Below are 21,633 nucleotides of genomic sequence, written 5' to 3' on the forward strand. Positions count from 1 at the left end.
CAGTCCTTTTAGAGGCCACGAAAACAATGTCAGGACGAAAGATTGTTCTATTCTCTGTACTAAGGGCTTTAAGAGAGCCAGGGGCTGGGGGTGGTGGCTCATGCCTGTAATCCCCAGCACTTTGGGAGGCCGAGGCAGGTGGATCACGAGGTCAGGAATTCAAAACTAGCCTGGCCAACATAGTGAAATCCCATTTCTACTAAAAATACAAAAATTAGCTGGGCATGGTGGCACATGCTCGTAATCCCAGCTACTCGGGAGACTGAGGCAAAATTGCTTGAACCGGGACCCGGGAGGTGGAGATATCAGTGAGTGAGGTCACACCACTGCACTACAGCCTGGGCTACAGAGCAAGACTCTGCCTCAAAAAAAAAGAAAAAAAAAAAAGAAAAGAAAAAGAAAAAAGAAAGAAAAGAAAAAGAAAAAAAAGCCAGGTGAAGATATATTGCAGAGATATTTTGGAGGTGGAATCAATAGGTTTCCAGACATTTTTTCCTCTTAAATTGGTTTTACATTAGCTCTCCAAAGAAGCCTCACTGTGTGAAGCCCACGTGCTTTTACATCCCGCGCTTTTTGCCCTTTGCCCTTGGCCGTCATTGCTTCCCCTCCAAAGGGAGGTGGGGTGACGCAAGGCAGTGGGGGCGGGTGAAACGGCCGGCGGCTCTAAAGCTCTCCGATTGGTGGACTGAGGAGCGAGAACGAGGCTCCAGCTGAAGCGTTGAAAAGAGGGACAAAGGGGGTGGGGCTAACGGAAGGCGGGGCTAAAGGAGCTTAACGGAATCGAGACGCAAGTGCAATTGTCCGCGCGCCTCGCTGCGATGGCCGCGGTGCCGAGCACAGTCACCCCGCTGGCGGCGGAGTCTTCCCCTCAGGAAGCTACCGTCTCTGCCGCCTCCTCCTCCTCCTACACCGCCTGCGAGGCGGCGGCGGCGGCGGCGGCGGCAGTAATTGTTCCTGCCTCCTCCGCCACCTCCGCCTCTGCCTGCCCGCCTGCCGGTGGCTGTGGCGACGGCGGCGGCGGCGGCTTTGGCTGCTCCACTATGGCGGCGGCGGGGAGGGGGGGCAGTAGTTTTAAAGTAGACACCCGCCCTTGCCTCAGAGAAGGTGAGTTCCCGTCCCGGGGTGCGGGGGCGGCCCCATCTCCTTCGCTGCCTCTCTTCAGCCCGTGCGAGATCGGGCTGGGCGCGGTTCGCCACTGCCCCACCCCCCACCTGCCGTGGCGCAGTAAAGGCCAAGCTCGCCCCGCCCCGCCCTGCCGTATTAGCCCCGAGTGTGCAAGATGGACTGAAGCAGAGAGGGCCTTCCCTACCTCTCCCACCTGTAAAGGATGGGGGACCCCAGGCAAAAGAATTGCAGGTACTCACGAAGCAGGAGTTTGAAGGGAAAAAAAAAATACCACATAATTTATCTCCCAGCCAGGACACCTTAGTGTGCTGTAGGAAGCTGAGGTGTGATTTGGAAGAGAAGGCAAGGTAGAAGTGCTGTGGGCCAAGAGGGTCAAGGATAAGGGAAGGGGGACCGATGGAGAAACGGGCGGAGATAAAAGAGGAAATGCCAAAGAAATAAGGGGGAGTAAACCCCCTTTTGGTGTTCAACGTCCTGTAGTGTAGAAACTTGAGGCAGAATATTTACAGAGAGATGGCGTTAGAAATTTGGGCAGGTTAGAAGTGTATAGGTTTAAAAGATCTGTCGGATTTTAGGAAGGTAAGGTCTGGTGGAGGTGACTCTACTAGGGAAAGAGGAAGAGTGTGACAGAAGTACAGGTTTCAGGAATCACTTTGGAGAGTTTTCTTTGGCTATTTGAGAATGTGACCTGGTAAAGCAAGGTTTACAGGTCCATCTTTAAGGTGGTTTGACTTTTAATAAGTTCTGTTGTACCTACCAACACATATTACTCCTAACATAAAAAGATATTTCTTGACTGTATCAGTATAAGCGGTATTCACACAAAATTCTGTATACTTGTAAACAGCCTACTAATAGCAAACTGTAAAATTTGCCATTGAAATGTGTTTTAAAGCAGTTTGGGAAATGTTCTTAGCTGATGGAGACCATTCCACTGCACAGCACCCCAGTAAAGCATTTTGCCATCGTAAATTTCGTAATTTCCAGAATTTGCTGTGTTACCTTATGTTGCTGACTTGCCTCCAAAGTGAAAGATTGTGGACACCAAAATAGAGGAAAATAAATTCCTTTTTCTTAGGAAGATACCCCATTAAAATTATCCCATAAAAATCTCTTCTTCACGTTCTTCAATGATATGTCCCTGTGTGCTATTCCATAACCTTTTACACCTTTCGCTTTGGAGGAATGGCAAAGTAGGGAAAAAAAAAAAAATCCCTTACAATATTTGTATAGGCACATTACATAAATGCCACTTATTAAATATGGAAGTTGGAAGTACACTGTAATGTTTTATTTATCAACTCTCTTACTAAAGTCAACCTTTGAAAGACTCCATTTAGTGTCTTCATTCATCCTCAGTGGATGGAAACGTGAAATCTGAATTTTAAATTTTTATATAAATCTTTATGTCCATAACCAGCTAGTAGGCAAGAGCAGTTTTATAGGCATCAAGATCACAATTCAATTTGGCTCTCATCGTCTGCTCACAGTAAGGTTTAAGACTAGTATCTCATGGAAAAAAAAAATGGCTTTTTGCCTGGTGGTGTAACTGGTTTGTTTGCAGTATCTTTGAATATATGCAAATAGTAAAGGCTTTCAGAGAGCTAATTTCATAAAGTGGAACAATACCTTACCTATATTATTGCGAGGCAGTAAAATGAGGAGCACCCTGGCATAGGAGTGTGATGCAGTTGACGTAGGTTCAGCTGCTAATTAATTCACTGGACTTTGTGACCCTGAATAGGCCCCATGCCCCCTCGATTTGGGTTTTGACATTTTTGAAATAAGGGAATAAAACTACCCACACTCCGAGGGTTGGTTTCAGATCTGAAAGTATCGACCATGATTTTGCAGTTCTGAATTGATATTCTTTCAATGACATTTCCATGGCTGTGCACTAGAACAATAACTCATAAATCGTAAGAAACCTGTTCTGATAGTTACCACCTGACATTTAGTGAATAATGAGATCTATGTTGAGTTAGTGTTGAGAAAATTTACTGGCATATGAAAAACCAAATATAATTGTTAACCTAAAAATTATCTCTTACCATTTCATTTTAGCTAAATGTCCTTCATTCACTATTCAGTCCAAACTACAATTCTCTCACCTTTTCACTTAACAAATGGCAAACATTTCATGTATTGCACTGTTCCAAACACTATTAGGCCTCAAAATATTTTTGTTTATATGTATGTAAAGGCCATAAATGGTTGTCAATTATGATGGTGGATAAAGGAGAAGAAAGGAAAATGTTACTTGATGGTGTACCAGTATCTTTTGCTTAAATCCTAGTTAAGAGATTGCTCTAAAAGATGTCAAAGAATTGTCAAGATTCAATTATTGCAAGTCCACTCCTTATAGGATGATTAAAAGTGGTTTGGAAAAGCATTTGCTGATCCATTTTGAACTGTAGCTGTTATTCTTGAGGATTTCATCTGTCTTGGGGTGAATAATGAACAAATGTCAGTGGACATTAGAAACTAGCAAACAGGGAATATTAGAAGCTTTCAAAGATTACAAATAGGACATTGAGCAGTAAAACTAGAAATAGAACAAAGAAAGAAAAGAAATGCCATATGAAAAGACACATATACACTCAGAATTCACAGTAAAGGGAATCATGAGATTTTGTGGGACACTTCATCTTTCATTTTTCAAAAATGTTTAATGGCTCAAAAATGAATTTTCACACAACAATAACATTCTGGTATATTCATAGTAAAAAAAAAATTCTTGCTTTTTTACCTCTTCCTTTTAAGAAAAAATATATCAAATGCATCCTGTTTTAGATTGGAAGACCTTCTGGCTTTTTATTTAGCTATTAATCCGTTTGTGTAGCAATTACCTAACAAGACTATCATTTGTCTCCATACTATTCAGTAAAGTTTCAAGTCAAATGATAGTAAGTCCACCATAAGAAAATCCAGTGGGTAGGCTGGGCGTGGAGGCTCACACCTGTAATCCCAGCACTTTGGGAGGCTGAGGCGGGCAGATCACGAGGTCAGGAGATGGAGGCCATCCTGGCTAACATGGTGGAACCCCGTCTCTACTAAAAATACAAAAAATTAGCCGGGCATGGTGGCACACGCGTATAGTCACAGCTACTCGGGAGACTGAGGCAGAAGAATAACTTGAAGCCGGGAGGCAGAGGTTGCAGTGAGCCGAGATCGCGCCGCTGAACTCCAGCCTGGGCAACAGAGCAAGGCTCCATCTCAAAAAAAAAAAAAAAAAAAAAAAAGAAAGAAAAAGAAAATCTAGTGGGTAACCTTTCATGTATTCAGGAATCATTTACTGAACACCTCTATGTGTGTGTGCCAGGCACTATGCTTAGTGTTAAGGATATACGGACAAACACAGCTATACTAAACAACTCAGTAATAGTGCTTGATAGTAAAATTATAAGATATTTAAATAAGCGAAGGAATGCAGTTTTAAATGTTACTAGTCAGAATCCTGAGCCACAGGACCATTCCATTGTTTATTATAAATCTGTACTCTGTAGCTCATAATATATACTACAGGCACAGTAAAGCAAATTATACTGTAAATCTAATGTTGATGTGAGGGAAGAATAGTAAACTGTTACAGAATTAGTTTTTAATTCTCTGCATTTGGCAGGTTGAGATGTCTGGAGAGAGGTAAATTATTATTTGTTTGTTTCTGACCCTCTGTTAGATTTCAGTGTGTGAAAATACTAAGCTTGTTTTAAAGACTAACTTAAGCATACCCCCTACTATATTTATTACATATCGATTAGGATAAAAACTTTGATTCTTTCCCATCTGAAACCAGCCTTGCAGATTCATTCACATTTACTAACCTGTTGGAATGAATGCCATGTATTTGGTGGCTTTCTGATGCAAAGTAGCTGTCATGTGATCAAGTGTATTAATGGATTTACACAGTACCTTAATTCAGTTTCTGACTTCACAAGCATGAACCCTGAGCTGGCTAGCCACAAAGTGCTTATGATTATGAAGGCAGAGGACTTGGTTTAAATAAAGACAATGTAAATGTTAAACATATAACTAGTACTCCCAATTATTTTGTTACTTCTGTTGTAATTTGTAATTGTTAACATGCCATGGGAAACCCTTCATTATTTATTTGATTGTGATAACTGTGTAAAGTAGCTAAAACTTGGCAAACTCATAAGTCAGGTGTTAATCTTACAAACTGAAAAACTAAGGACACTAGATAGCATTATAGCTGTGAGTGGCCATCATGCTGATAGGTACAGATCTGCATTTCTACCACAGCTATTATTCATGAAAACTCCTTAAACAGAGTGTGACCTTTAGGGGAAAAAGTTAAAACATTTTGTGTAGGTTAACTCAGTTCCCCCAGTCTCCTATAACTTAGTGCTGTGCTCTGCTCATTCTTTTCTAAGATTCTGATGGTATTAAAAGATTGCAAAGGGCAGGTCAGTTTTTTAAAAAAATTATATTTAATCAAGAATGCTTGAGGGAGTTTATCTCTAAAAGTGTAATCATGGAGAATATAGCACATGTGCTCTTTGCACAATTAAAATGATTATTTCTCAGATTTTTTAATGCCTGACTTTAAACCTGTGACTGAGAATGAGATTTATGTTTATGATATTGCAGCCAGTCCAGAAGTTTGCTCCATTTTTGTTACTTTATTAAAATAGGATATACAATGAATCCTTTACAATGCTAGATGTTTTTGCATCAAGATCAATTGGCCTGTGAACTTCCCACTTCAGCAAAGCATTAAAACATCTAATAGCAAGTTTTTCCCATAAACATCTGACAGGTTATCCTGAAGAGGAAATTTGGGGTTTTATGCAACTCAACCTAATTGTCATTTAACAAATGCAAGTGAGATTCATTTTATTAAATATAACCAGTTATATCTAAAATAGAGTCACCTAATTTGAATAGCTTAAACTTGAGGGTTAACAAAGAACATTTAATTGGAATGAACAGAGAGTTCTGTTGCTCGGAACTGAAGAAATATGGTAATTTTCTGGTTCCTTTCCTCAGAGATTCTACATGGTTTATAATTCCATAAGCACGAGTGGACCAAATTCATTATTCTGACTCAAGCCATAAATGTTTTATTTTTGTCATAAAAATGCATTTCATCTTAAATTGCCTGTTGTTATGTAGTAGCCTTAATTAGGAGAAAGTTTCAAATATGATCATTTGGATTTCACACTCAGCTGCACTTTTGAATGCAGAAGTTAATGTTACTTTACTTTCACATAATAGTGCTGCTATTTGGAGTAGGCCCAACCCAACAAAAGTAGCCAAAAAGTAAGTTTCTGTCAAGTCAACCTCTTTGCTTTTTATGTCATTGAAGGCAGATAGGCTGGTACAAAGTGAATTGAGTATTTTATATCAACATAAGAGATTTTAGTAATGCCCAAGTCCGTAGAACGTGAGCTGTTAGTACTCCTAATTGCATTTTACTGACTTAAGAACATCCCTCTGCTATTACTATTGTCTCTTCCCAGACTACTAAAATTTTTTTAATAGACCAAATCCACCGGAGTCTCGAATCATATGTTTTACATTTTACCTCCCTCAGTTTAATTCCTATTACCTCTCTGGGCCTTAGCTTCCTTGTTTATGAAATGAGGACATTAGACTAGATTGGTTCTAAACTGGAGGCAGTTTTGCCTCACAGGGGTTATTTGACATTGTCTGGAGATATTTTTGGTTGTCACAACTATGGAATGCTACTGGCATCTGATTGGCAGAGGCCAAAGATGCTGCCAAATATCCTACAATGTATAGGACAGGCTCCTCACAATGAATTATCCAGCCCAAAGTGACAATAGTGCCGAGTTTGAAAAACCATGAACTAGATGACCTCTAAAATTACTCGGGTCTAAATAAAATGATTATGTATAATATTAAGTAAAACGTTCAAAGCTTCTGGATTAGTGAACAAGCATACTTTATCAAGTGCCTGCATGTGTTGAACATTTTAAAAATTATTTCATTTAACATTCACCAAATCCTAGAATTAAAAATTACACATTGTATTTCTGTACTTTTTGGGTGACATAAAAAACGGTCCATAGTGGTTACATAATTTGCTCAAGGCTATATAGTTGTGGGTAAAGATGGGATTTGAATCTATTTGACCAACTCAGAATCTTTACTTTTTTCCTACATCCCAGTGCTGTAGGTCATAGTTTTTCTCCCCATTACAAATTATTATGAAATATTTATTTTCTTAGGTCATGAAAACATTTCTTGTAAGAGGGAAATGAAGAGGAAAAACACTCTTATTTATAGAAAATTGGAGTTTACTCATTCTCCCACCAATTGCTGAAGGCACACTTAAATGTAATCAAATACATTACATGGAATATATGAGCTCTCTGATCAGATCCCATTTATAATTTGTCACAAAACTACCATTTCATTTCAAATAACCATCATAAATGTTATTCAGAAGTGGATTGCTTATGTCATGGTAGCAAAACAACCGTCACTTGCTCATGCAGTTTCCTCTGAGCAGCAGGTTGACTCTACAGGGCAGCTGTCCTTCATGCAGCAATTCAGATGCTTTTATCTTTTATTTTTTTTCAATATTTTATTTTATGTTTTATTGTGGTAAAATATGCACACTATAAACTTTGCCATTTTAAGTGTGAAATTCAGTGGCATTAAGTACATTTACATTGTCAAGCAAGCTTCACCACTGTCCATCTCCAGAACTTTTTCATCATCCCAAATTGAAACTCTGTACATATAGGTCATAGTTTTGTTATATGACCGTATTTCTCCACTCTGAAGAACTTTCTGATGTATTTAGTTTCTGGAAAGTAATATATATTTAAAAGTTATGCTTAATTTGTTAATGGTTGGCAACTTGAATAGTTTCTTATTACCACAAAGCACAGCATTGCAAAGCAATTTTACCCTCTTATACCCTGAGTATAAATGGGACCATCTAGTAAACATTGGTTTTATCTTTTCCACATCCTATTATTTTTAAACCCTTCATTATCAGATATAGGTTATCTTCCCATTTTGAACCTAGTTTCTGATAGTATTTCCTTATTCCCCATTGCTTTTGTTTCATGTTAAAATAGAAATAAATCATATCAGCATCAGAAATTCTTGCATATTTTAAAGATGGTATATTCCAGTCCATATTTGAGAGCATGCCTTTGTGTCATTAAGATCTCAATGCCAAGTTTCAATAAGTAGGCTTTGATTCTGATTATAAAATCTTGCTCCTCGGCTGGGCACAGTGGCTCACGCCTGTAATCCCAGCACTTTGGGAGGTCGAGGTGAGCGGATCACCTGAGGTCAGGAGTTTGAGACCAGCGTGGCCAACATGGTGAAACCCCATCTCTACTAAGATTACAAAAATTAGCCGGGCACAGTGGCGCGTGCCTTGATCCCAGCTACTCGGGAGGCTGAGGCAGGAGAATCACTTGAACTTGGGAGGCAGAGGTTGCAGTGAGCCAAGATTGCACCACTACACTCCAGCCTAGGTGGCAAAGTGAGACTTTGTCTCAAAACACAAACAAAAAAAAACTTGCTTCTCTATCCATATCTCTTTTCCAAGTTTATAGTAGCATAAAAAAATTCAAATGTACCAGGAAATGAAGAACAGTTGAAAAATTCTAGGCTAGAAATATTGAAAAAATACGCCTAAAATTAACCAGAAAGTATTTACTGTACCATGTTCAACGAAGTGTATTTTTTCCAGATGTGACTTGAAATCATACTTCACAACATTCAGTATATTGTCATTTGATATTCTAATGTGTAATCTGTTTATATTTTTAACTCTAGCTCTCCTAATTTCTTACTTAATTAGACTGAAAGATAAAAGACCATCTGCCATGAAGTTTGTACATTTATCATTGGGGAAAACTCACTATTATACCTAAATCATAACCAAAATATTAATTTTGCAAAAAAATTTCTTTTAAACTCTAGTTAAAATTATTAAAATATTACACTTGGTAGTAGAAATGCCTCATGGATTTTTACAAAGAGATATTTTGGAGAGAACCAGCTTTAGGGTTAGGACATAGACAAGAAAATAAAGAGAATGGAGGAGTAGGAGAAGAAACGTTAGGACCCTTTGATTTTTTAGGCCCTTAAAGGTTTGTATTAACTGTATACCTGCTTAAAACTTTAAATCATCTTCTGTGCTTCGTATTTGGAAGCAGCTAAGGTATTTGGGTCCTCTGTAAATACCCCACCAAAATTTTCCTTCCGTATATATTCCTATCTAAAATACATTTTTTCATTGATCACTATCAACCCATATAAAGGCAGGTAGAAACAGAAATCTGAAAGGCCGTGATATGTTCTTAGTCACACAGCTAGTTAATAGCAGGGTGAAAACTAATGCAGTCTCTCTCATCCTAATGCTTTTTACAACTCTTGCTACTTTTGGAATTAAGAATCAGTATAAACCCACACAACAACCAACCAATAAAAATAGATTTATTTCATATTCTAATCAGTTAAGGAAGAGAAAAGACATGGTGAGAGTATAAAAAAGAAACAAAAAGAGAGGAAGATGCCCCCAAGTTTTTTCAGCTATCCCTTGGTTCCCGTGTCTACTAGAGTCAGCTCCTAAGTCCCAGTTCTTCGCCAGAACACCTTTATTCCTGACAGGTAGTGAGTTCTCAGTAAACATTAGTTCCTGTCCCAGTCATCTTCCTCACAGTCAACATTATCTGCTCACCTATCCTCTAATTTAACATCTGTTCCCTGAGGCTCACCTTTCCTCTAAGCTGTCACCCTGAAACAGGCTGAAAAACATCTGTGTTGTCACCAGTTTCCTCTTGACTTCCAGAATTGGCTATTGGTCATTTTTTTTCTGGGAGTCCAACAATCATGTCTCAAATAGTGGGGGTTGGGAGTCGGGTGGATCAAAAGAAATATTTAGCATCTCTTGTGAATCAGACATAAGTTTCTTACATATGTCAAGCCTGGAGATGAAGTCTCTTTTTAAGATTAGCCTTGCCTGTAATCCCAGCATGTCAGGAGGCCAAGGCAAGCAGATCACCTGAGGTCAGGAGTTTAAGACCAGCCTGGCCAACATAATGAAACCCTGTCTCTACTAAAAATACAAAAATTAGTCGGGCATGGTGGTGCATGCTGTAGTCCCAGCTACTCGGGAGGCTGAGGCAGAAGAATCACTTGAACCCGGGAGGCAGAGGTTGCAGTGAGCCAAGATCACACCACTGCACTCCAGCCTGGACAACAGAGACTAGCCTTTTTAAGAGCGAGTTCTCAGGGAAATCTTGGGCAGACTTAGATTTGAATCCTGGCTTTGACACTTATCAACTGTGTGACTTTGGGCAGACTGCTTAACCTCTCCAAGCCTTAGGCATGACTTTCAGAAAGTAGACATCATCAAGTTCATGTCAAATTTAGGGGAAATGCAACCTGAGGAGAATTTGGCAGTATACAGTAGCCTCTGATAAACAACACCTATTTTATAAATTTGTTCTCAGTGGAAACCCCCCTTCCATGAGCCTCCTGGTGGCAGATTCTAGAAGATCCAAAAATATCTTGAAAGGCTGGAAATGATTGGTTGACTCTAACAAAGTAAAACTTAAATTCAAAAATATAAGTATATACTGAATCTGTTTTGGGATCCAGAAGAATTTCTATCTATATAACTATGTCCTAGAGGGACATAGTTTAACCAGTTCCAGATCAAAAATAACCATGTATTTAAAGTTAGCTGAGCATGAGTCAGCAGTATGATATGACCACCAAAAAATGGTGACACTATTGTAGACTACATTAATAGAAGATAAATATTCAAAATAAGGAGTTAAATATACTTAATACTACTGAACTCTACACTTAAAATGGTTGAGATAGTAAATTTTACATGGATTTTACAATTTAAAAAAAAAAGTACCCCACCAAAATTTTGCTTACGTATGTATTCCCATCTAAAATATATTTTGTCATTGATCGCTATCAACCCATATAAAGTCAGGTAGAAACAGAAATCTGAAAGGCTGTGATATGTTCTTAGTCACACAGCTAGTTAACAGCAGGGTGAAAAAGGTGGTCCCATTGTACTTATTTGTTGTTATTACAGTATTAAAGTGATTGTGTTTAGGTTATACCTGGTGAGTGACAGGGATTTAAGCAAACTAATAAAAGGATTAGAAATTATGACATACTAGGATTAATTCAAAAATAAGGTGGAGCGAGAAGGAAGAATAAATATGTCCTAAATAAATAAAGGTGTCTTAAAATATTGAAGGATTGTCATTTTAGAAGAAGGTTTACACTTACCCTTGTTGTATCACCTGGGAAGCTTTAAGAAACAAAACAAATAGTAAAATATGACTGGGAACCACGCTCAGAGATTCTGATTCATTAGTCTGGAGTGGATCCTGGGCACTGTTATGTTTTAATTGGTGATTCTGGTGTGCAACTAGGCTTGAAAACAACCATGGTAGAAGGTTGAACAAAATTACTAGTTTGGCTAAGAGATTACGTCCGAATATAGGCTAAAAGCAGAGATTATTTAGCCTCAACTTCGGAGAATTAAGTAGATTTGAAGTAGTGCAAAAAAGATGCACATTTATATATCTTTTTTTTTTCCAAAAATCTCTTCAAGTTAGACTAAAGCGTAATTTAGCTTGATAAGTACCATTCTAGATGACAAGACTTTTATATCAATCAACTTAGTCACCAAATAGATATTGAACAGCTATTATGTGTAAGATTCTAAGCCTGTCCTGTAGGGCAACTGATCATAAGAATCACTTATGGATGAATTGAACCACCCACAGATACTTTGATTTTAATTCAGTATGTATGATTTTGAAAAGCTATGTGTGTGAATGTGATAGAAAACCCTGATTAATAATTATTTTTACATTAGGATTTGTTCCTGAATATTTAAGTAGATATAAACTATTTGACTGAATGAGGAAAGCATGCGACTTAGAAAAAAATTGGATAAATCCTTTTAAGTACATTTTAATTTTTCTTTTGTTTTTCCTTTATTTTCTCCTTGTGGAACTCACAGTCTACCTTTAAAGTACATTGTAAATGCCAATCATCACTCCAGTATCTTTTATAATTTCATATTTTCATGTATTTTAATTTTCAATTACTGAAATCAGAGCATCAACACATTTTATTACACCCACAAAGAGAATTTGTTACTGACAATTGTTGATGAATTTATTGGATGTAAAGTCAAAGCTCCATCTCTTGCATCAGGAACAACATTACTAAGCTTAAATGTAATAGATCTAGGCCGGGCACAGGGGCTCACACCTGTAGTCCCAGTACATTGGGAGGCAGAGGCAGAGGCGAGCAGATCACTTCAGCCCAGGAATTTGAGACCAGCCTAGGCAACATACTGAAACCCCGTCTCTACAAAAAAGACAAAAATTAGCTGAGCATGGTGGTGTGTGCCTGTAGTCCAGCTACTTGGGAGGCTGAGGTGGGAGAAACGCTTAACCCAGGAGGTGGAGGCTGCAGTGAGCCATGATTGCGCCACTACACTCCAGCCCAAGAAAAGAGTAAGACCTTGTCTCAAAAAAAAAAAAAAAAAAAAAAAGTAATAGGTCTAAAGGATTATTGTGTTCATTGCAAGTTCTAAACTCAAGCTTCAGTACTCTCTAGTTTTGATAAACCTTTTCTATTTTTTCCTTCCATTCTGTGCCCACTGCCCTTCTGGTTCAAGCCTGAAGCCTGAAACTGACCCCTGATATACCTATTTTAAGTCACTCCTTTGCTCCTGTTGAATGCAGAATTAAGTCCATATGCCCTTGTGATGCCCATCATGACTTGGCCTTATTCTAAGCTTTCCATTATTGTCCTTCATACCCTTGCCTCCCCTGAAATAACTTTTATTCCACTCTTTTTATTTGAATTTTACACATCTTTTAAAGTTTAGCACAAAATCTGTTCCACTCCAGAAACCTTCCCCCCCCCCCCCCCCAGATTCCTCAGCAGTAGCACACTCTACCTTCTTGTGTCTTATAAGACTTAGACCATGTTGGTCTTGGGATCATAGTTCTTTCAATACACATCTCATCTTCCTTACTAAATTGTCAATTTCATGAAATTAGGAATTGCATCACGTAGTTTGTCATTTCCAACATGTGGAACAGTTATGTATGCATAATGAAAAGAGTCAAGATAATGCAAAGTTAAGTTCCAGCTAAACCAAATGACATGTGATAGGTTATTTTGATTTCACTGAATCCTAATTTTCTATTCTTCAAAATTTTTGAACATTCAGGCAAATGTGCCACTTACCTTGTGTGTTTGTCTTAAGGTCTAAAGGGATAATCTATCATTTTTGACATACAAAGGCTCTCATTAAATATTCGTTCGTTCTTATCTCTCAAAAATATCTACCGTAATACTTTGAAACTAAGCTCAATACATAACAATAAAGCTATATGATATCTAAGACACTGAGGTCCTGAACTAGGTAGTGTTATGAATTAAAAGGAAAAGGTAGATGTTGAAAAATGTTATAAGCTAGAAATGATATGAGTCAATAATTTTCTGGGGAGAAAAATGACTGAGATTTTAATCCTGGGAATATTATGCCATTCGATTAAAAAAAGAGGGGCGGGCGTGGTGGCTCACACCTGTAATCCCAGCACTTTGGGAGGCCGAGGAGGGTGGATCAGGAGGTCAGGAGATTGAGACCATCCTGGCTAACACGGTGAAACCCCGTCTCTACTAAAAATCCAAAAAATTAGCCGGGCGTGGTGGTGGGCGCCTGTAGTCCCAGCTACTTGGGAGGCTGAGGCAGGAGAATGGCGTGAACCCAGGAGATGGAGCTTGCAGTGAGCCAAGATTGCGCCACTGCACTCCAGCCTGGGCGACAGAACGAGACTCTGTCTCAAAAAAAAAAAAAAAGAGAGAGACCAAGAACTTGTTTGAGGAAATGAGTCAAAGGAAGTAAGTGTAGGCAATGCCATTCTAAAGGAAAAGTTATAGGAGCACTAGTATTTTCATAGGCTTCATGGAAATGATCTGGAGGGCCAGTCATGAAAGGGTGTGTTTAAACAAAAAACCGCATTGATATTTATGAACTTGAATGTCAGTTTCAAACTTTGACTGTTAATAGTGGAGAAGTCTGGAATTAAGGGTTGATCTAGGAGATAAGTGTTAAATTTTAGGAATTCTTGAACCTTTAATAGTTTCCTTTTGTTTCCTCAAAAGAAATGGTTCTTCTGTAATAAGTTATATTGTAATCAAAGAATAATATTTTACTCTCTTTTTAATTTTTACTTTTCTTTTCCTTTTTTTTTTTTTTTTTTTTTGAGATGGAGTCTTGCTCTGTCACCAGGCTGGAGTACTGTGGCGCAATCTAAGCTCACTGCAGCCTCCACCTCCTGGGTTCAAGCGATTCCTGCCTCAGCCTCCCAAATAGCTGGGACTACAGGCATGTGCCACCACGCCCAGCTAATTTTTTTATTTTTTATTTTTTATTTTTGTATTTTAGTAGAGATGGGGTTTCACCATGTTGGCCAAGATGGCCTCGATCTCTTGACCTTGTGATCCACCCACCTTGGCTTCCCAAAGTGCTGGGATTACAGGCATGAGCCACCACGCCCAGCCTTTACTTTTCATGGATACATACAGGTGTATATGTTTGTAGAATACATGAGATGTTTTGATATAGGCATGCAGTGTGAAATAAGCACATGAAGAATGGGGTATCCATCCCCTCATTTATCCATTGAGTTTCAAACAACCCAATTACTGTTTACGTTATTTAAAACTGTATGGTTATTACTGACAGTAGACACCTTGTTGTGCTATCAAATACTAGGCTTATTCATTCTGTTTGTTTTGTGCCCATTAACCATCTCTACCTCCCCGCCGCCAGCCCCCCCCCCCCACTACCCTTCCCAGCCTCCGGTAACCATCCTTCTAATCCCTATGTCCATGAATTCAGTTGTTTTGATTTTTAGATCCCACAAATAAGTGAGAATATGCAATGTTTGTCTTTCTGTGCCTGGTTTGTTTCACTTAACATAATCTCCAGTTCCATTCATGATGTTGCAAATGACTGAATCTCATTCATTTTATGGCTGAATAGTACTCCATTGTGTATATGTACCACATTTTCTTTATCCATTCATCTTTTGGTGGACACTTCGGTTGCTTGCACATCTTTGTTATTGTAAACAGTGCTGCAACAAATATAGCAGTGCATATATCTCTTTGATATACTGATTTCCTTCCTTTGGGGTAAATATCCAGCGGTGGGATTGCTGAATCATATGGTAGCTCAATTTTTAGTTTTTTGAGGAACCTCCAAACTGGTCTCCTTAGTGGCTGTACTAATTTACATTCCCACCAACAGTGTATGAGGATTCCCTTTTCTCCGCATCCTCGCCAGCATTTGCTATTGCCTGTCTTAGATATAAGCCATTTTAACAGGGGTGAGATGTTATTTCATTGTAGCTTTGATTTACATTTTGCTGATGATCAGTTATGTTGAACACCTTTTCATATGCATGTTTGCCATTCGTATGTCTTGTTTTGAGTACTGTCCATGCACATCATTTGCCCATGTTTTGATTGGATTATTAGATACTTTTTCCATTGGAGTTCTTTGAGTTCTTTATATATTCTGGCTATTAACCTTTTGTCAGATGGGTGGTTTGAAAATATTTTCTCCCGTTCTGTGAATTGTCTCTTCACTTTGATGATTATATCCTTTGCTGTGCAGAAACTTTTTAACTTGATATGATCCCATTTGTCCGTTTTTATGTTGTTGCCTGTGCTTGTGGGGTATTGCTCAAGAAATTTTTGCCAAGACCAGCGTCCTGGAGATTTTCCTCAATGTTTTCTTGCAGTAATTTTGTGGTTTGAGGTCTTACATTTAAGTCTTTAATGCATTTTGATTTGAGTTTTGTATATAGAGGAGATAGGGGTCTAGCTGCATTTTTCTGCATATGGATATCCAGTTTTCCCAGCACCATTTATTGATGAAACTGTCTTTTCCCCAGATTATGTTCTTGGCACCTTTCTCAAAAATGAGGTCACTGTAGGTGTGTGGATTTGTTTCTGGGTTCTGTATTCTGTCCCATTGGTCTATGTGTCTGCTTTTATGTCAGTACCATGCTGTTTTGGTTACTTTAGCTCTGTAGTATAATTTGAAGTCAGGTAACAGAAGAACAATTCCTCCAGTTTTGTTCTTTTTACTTAGGATAACTTTGGCTATTCTGGGTCTTTTGTGGTTCCCTATAAATTTTGAGAATTTTTTTCTATTTCTGTGAAGAATGTCATTGGTGTTTTGATAGGGATTGCTTTGAATCTGTAGATTGCTTTGGGTCCTATGGAAATTTTAACAATATTGATTCTTCCAATCCATGAACATGGAATATTTTTCTATTTTTTGGTGCCCTCTTCAATATCGTTCACCAGTGTTTTACTGTTTTCATTATAGAGGTCTTTGCATTTCTTTGCTTAAGTTAATGCCTAGGTATTTAATTTTCTGTGTGACTATTGTAAATTGGATTACTTTTTTAAATTTTTTGAATTTTACTTTAAATTCCAGAATATAAGTGCAGAGCATGTTGGTTTGTTACATAGGTATATATGTGCCATGGTTTGCTGGACCTATCAACCCATCATCTAGGTTTTAAGCCCTGCATGTATTAGCTATTTGCCCTAATGCTCTCCCTCCTTTTGCCCCCACCCTCCAACTGGTCCCGGTATGTGTTTTTCCCCTCCCTATGTCCATGTGTTCTCATTATTCAACTCCCACTTATGAGTGAGAACATGCGGTGTTTGGTTTTCTGATCATGTGTTAGTTTGCTGAGGATGATGGCTTCCAGCTTCATCCATGTCCCTGCAAAGAACATGATCTCATTCCTTTTTATGGCTGCATAGTATTCCATGGTGTATATGTACCACATTTTCTTTATCCAGTCTATCATTGATGGGCATTTGGGTTGGTTCCATGTCTATGATATTGTAAATAGTGCTGTGATAAACATTCATGTGCATGTGTCTTTATAGTAGAATGATTTATAATCCTTTGGGTATATACCCAGTAATGGGATTTCTGGGTCAAATGGTGTTTCTCATTCTAGATCCTTGAGGAATCACTACACTGTCTTCCACAATGGCTGGAATAACTTGCATTCCCACCAACAATTTAATAGTGTTCCTATTTCTCCACAGTCTCGCCACCATCTATTGTTTCTTGACTTTTTAATAATCACCATTATGACTGGCATGAGATGAAAACTATAGAATGCTTCATGAATTTGCATGTCATCCGTGTGCAGGGGCCATGCTAATCTTCTCTGTATCATTCCAGTTTTGGTATATGTGCTGCCAAAGCAAGCATTTGAATTATTTTTTAATTTCTTTTTCGGATTGTTCACTGTTGGCATATAGAAATGCTAGTCCTTTTTGTGTGTTGATTTTGTTTCCTGAAACTTTACTGATTTTGTTAATCAGTTCTAATAGTTTTCTTGTGGAGTCTATAGGTTTTCCCAAATATAAGATCATATCATCATTGGCAAACAAGGATAATTTGACTTCTTCCTTTCCCATTTGGATGCCCTTTATATATATTTTTTTGTCTGATTGCTCTAGCTAGGACTTCTAGTACTATGTTGAATAACAGTTTTGACACTGGGTATCCTTGTCAAGTTCCAGATCTTAGAGGAAAAGCTTTCAGTTTTTCCCCATTCATTGTGATACTAACTGTGGGTCTGTTGTATATGACTTTTATTATGTTGAAGTATGTTCCTTCTATCCCCAGTTTTGTGAGGGTTTTTATCATGAAAGAATGTTGAATTATATCAAATGCTTTGTCAGCATCAATTGAAATGATCATATAGTTTTTAATCCTTTATTCTATTAATATGATCTATTAATATCTCATTGATTGATTTGTATATGTTGAATCATCCTTGCATCCCAGGAAAAACATCCTACTAGCTCATGATGAATGATCATTCTAATATAGGGTTGAATTCTGTTTGCTAGTATTTTGTTGAGGATTTTTGCATCAATATTCATCAGAGATCTTGGCCTGTAGTTTTCTTTTTTGGATGTGTCTTTGTCTGATTTTCATATCAGGGTAATACTGGCATCATAGAATGAGTTTGGAAGTATTGCTTCCTCCTGTATTTTTCAGAATAGTTTTAGTACGATTGGTCTTAGTTCTTTAAATGTTTGCTGGAATTCAGCAATTAGGTCCCGGGCTTTTCTTTACTGAGATTTATTATTATTATGGCTTCTATCTCATTACTTGTTATTTGCCTAAACGGTTTTGAATTTCTTCCTGGTTCAATGTCAGTAAACTGTATCTATCTAGGAATTTGACCATTTCTTCTAGATTTTCCAAATTACTGGCATATAGTTGCTCATAGTAGTCACTAATGATCCTTTGAATTTCTGCAGTATCGGTTGTAATGTCTCCTTTTTCTTTTCTGATTTGATATATTTGGATCTTCTTGCTTTTTTTCTTAGTAGTCTGGCTAATGGTTTGTCAATTTTGTTTAACTTTTCAAAAAAAAACTTTTTGTTTCATTGATCTTTCGTATTGTACTTTTTATTTCAATTTCATTTATTTCTGCTTGATATTTATTATGTCTTTTGTTCTGCTAATCTGGGGTTTGGTTTGCTGTTTTTTCTCTAGTCCTTTTTTTTTTTTTTTTTTTTTTTTTGAGACGGAGTCTTGCTCTGTGCCCCAGGCTGGAGTGCAGTGGTGCGATCTCGGCTCACTGCAAGCTCCGCCCCGCTGGGTTCACGCCATTCTCCTGCCTCAGCCTCCCGAGTAGCTGGGACTACAGGCGCCCGCCACCTCGCCTGGCTAATTTTCTTGTATTTTTAGTAGAGACGGGGTTTCACCGTGTTAGCCAGGATGGTCTCGATCTCCTGACCTCGTGATCCGCCCGTCTCGGCCTCCCAAAGTGCTGGGATTACAGGCTTGAGCCACCGCGCCCGGCCAAGATGCATCATTTGATTATTTGAAGTTTATCAAAACTCTCTTTTAATGTAGAGACTTACAGCTATAAAATTCCCTCTGAGTACTGCTTTTGCTGTATTCCATAGGTTTTGGCATGTTGTGTTTCTATTGTTACTTGTTTCAAGAAATTTTTCAATATCCTTCTTAATTTCTTCATTGAACCACTGGTTATTCGGGAGCATATTGTTTAATTTCCATGTGTTTGCATAGTTTTCAAAATTCCTATTATTATTGATTTCTAGTTTTGTTCCATTGTGGTTCAAGAAGATGCTTGATATTATTTCAGTTTTTTTGAATGTTTTAAGAGTTGTTTTGTGACCTAACATATGGTCTATTCTTGAGAAATACCTATGTCCTGAGGAAAAGAATGTGTATTCTGCAGTTGTTGCATGACATGTTCTGTAAATATCTGTTAGATCCATTCATCTGTGGTGCAGATTACATCTGCTCTTTCTTTGTTGACTTTCTCTCTGATAGATCTTTCTAATGCTGAAAGTCGGGTGTTGAAGTCTCCAGCTGTCATTGTATTGGGGCCTATCTCTCTCTTTCACTTGAGTAATGTTTCCTTTATATATCTGGGTGCTGCAGTGTTGGGTGCATATCTATTTAAAATCGTTATGTCCTCCCTCTGGCTGAACTGACCCCTTTATCATCATATAGTGTCCTTCTTCGTCTCTTCTTACAGTTTTGGTCTTGAAATCTATTTTGTCTGATCTAAGTATAGTGACTCCTGTTCTGTTTTAGTTTCATTGGCATGGAATGTCTATTTCTATCCTTTCATTTTCAGTCTGTGTGTCTGTATAGATGAAGTATGTTTCCTCTACGCAACAGATCGGTGGGTCTTGTTTTTTCATCCATTCAGTTAGTTAGTGTCTTTTGATTGGGAAGTTTAGTCCGTTTACCTTCAGTATTATTATTGATAAGTAAGGACTTAGTTTTTCCCTTTTGATTTTTGTTTCCTGGTTGTTTGTGGTCTTCTCTTCCTTCTTTCTTTCATTTCTGTCTTCCCCTAGTGAAGATGATTTTTCTCTGATAATATGATTTAATTTCTTGCTTTTTATTTTTAGTGTATCTATTGTATGTTTTTTGGTTTGAGGTTCCCATGAGGCTTGCAGATCCCTTCTTGTAACTTATAACCCATTATTTTAACCTGATAACAACTTAATACACTATTTACATAAACAAACAAGCAAAAAGAAAACTAATACAAACTCACCCTAACTTCATTCCTCCACTTTTTAACTTTTTGTTGTTGTTACTTACATCTTACTGTACTATGTCTTGAAAAGTTGTAGTTATTCTTTTTGATTGGTTCATTTTTCAGTCTTTCTACTTAGGGTAAGAGTAGTTTATACACCTCTGTTACGGTGTTATAATATTCTGTGGTTTTCTGTGTACTTACTAGTGAGTTTTGTACCTTCAGGTGATTATTTATTGCTCATTAATGTCCCTTTCTTTCTGGTTGAAGTACTCCCTTTAGCATTTCTTTTAGCACAGGTCTGGTATTGATGAAATCCCTCAGTTTTTGTTTGTCTTGGAAAGTACTTCTCCTTCATGTTTAAGGGATATTTTCACTGAATATACTATTCTAGGGTAAAAGGGGTTTCTTTTTTCTTTAGCATTTAAATATATGATGCCACTCTCTTCTATCCTGTAAGGTTTCCATTGAAAAGTCTGCTGCCCGACATATTGGAGCTCCATTGTATGTTATTTGTTTCTTTTTTCTTGCTGGTTTTAGGATCCTTTCTTTATTCTTGACCTTTGGGTACTTGATTATTAAATGCCTTGGGGTAGTCTTCTTTGAATTAAATCTGCTTGGTGTTCTATAATGTTCTTGTACTTAGATATTGATATCTTTATCTAGGTTTCAGAAGTTCTCATTATTATCCCTTTGAATAAACTTTCTACCTTATTTCTTTCTCTACCTCCTCTTTCAGGCCAACAACTCATAGATTTGCCTTTTTCAATATATTTTCTAGATCCTGTAGGTGTGTGTCATTGTATTTTATTCTTTTTTCTTTTGTCTCCTCTGTGTATTTTCAAGTAGACTATCTTCAAGCTCACTAATTCTTTCTTCTGCTTTATCCATTCTGCTGTTAAAGGACTCTAATTCATTCTTCAGTATGCCAGTTACATTTTTCAGCTCCAGTATTTCTGCCTGATTCTTTTCAATTATTTCAATCTCTTTGTTAAATTTATCTGATACAATTCTGAATTTGTTCTCTCTGTTATCTTGAATTTCTTTGAGTTTCCTCAACACAGCTACTTTGAATTCTCTCTATGAAAGTCCACATGTCTCTGTTTCTGCAGGATTGGTCCCTGGTGCCTTTTTAAGTGTATTTGGTGAGGTCATGTTTTTCAGAATGGCGTTGATGCTAGTAGATGTTCTTCGGTGTCTGGGCATCAAAGAGTTAGGCATTTAATGTAGTCTTCACTGTCTGGGCTTATTTGTAGCTGTCCTTCTTGGAAAGACCAGATATTTGAAAGAATGTGAGTGTTGTGATCTAAGCTGTGTCTTCTCCCTGGGGCATCCCAGACCCTGTAACACT

At 37.8% G+C, this 21,633-nt stretch overlaps 2 protein-coding genes and 1 non-coding gene across 4 annotated transcripts in view; 2 read left to right on the forward strand and 1 right to left on the reverse strand.

The window, feature by feature from the left end:
- LOC103232374 (nuclear RNA export factor 2-like) overlaps positions 1-21,633 on the forward strand; it is a 323,480-nt gene that overhangs the window by 246,752 nt on the left and 55,095 nt on the right.
- ZMAT1 (zinc finger matrin-type 1) overlaps positions 787-21,633 on the forward strand; it is a 48,340-nt gene continuing 27,493 nt past the window's right edge. For both annotated transcript variants that reach the window (XM_007992315.3, XM_007992317.3), the window contains exon 1: positions 787-1,104. In XM_007992315.3, coding sequence (XP_007990506.1) covers positions 819-1,104 — 286 coding nt within the window. In that variant the 5' untranslated portion in view covers positions 787-818. The remainder of the gene's footprint in view (positions 1,105-21,633) is intronic.
- LOC119621051 (U6 spliceosomal RNA) lies at positions 17,346-17,448 on the reverse strand. Its single transcript, XR_005237577.1, has one exon. It is a non-coding gene; the product is annotated as a U6 spliceosomal RNA (small nuclear RNA).

The sequence above is a fragment of the Chlorocebus sabaeus genome, chromosome X (genome assembly GCF_047675955.1).
Source record: "Chlorocebus sabaeus isolate Y175 chromosome X, mChlSab1.0.hap1, whole genome shotgun sequence".
NCBI classification, from domain to species: domain Eukaryota; kingdom Metazoa; phylum Chordata; class Mammalia; order Primates; family Cercopithecidae; genus Chlorocebus; species Chlorocebus sabaeus.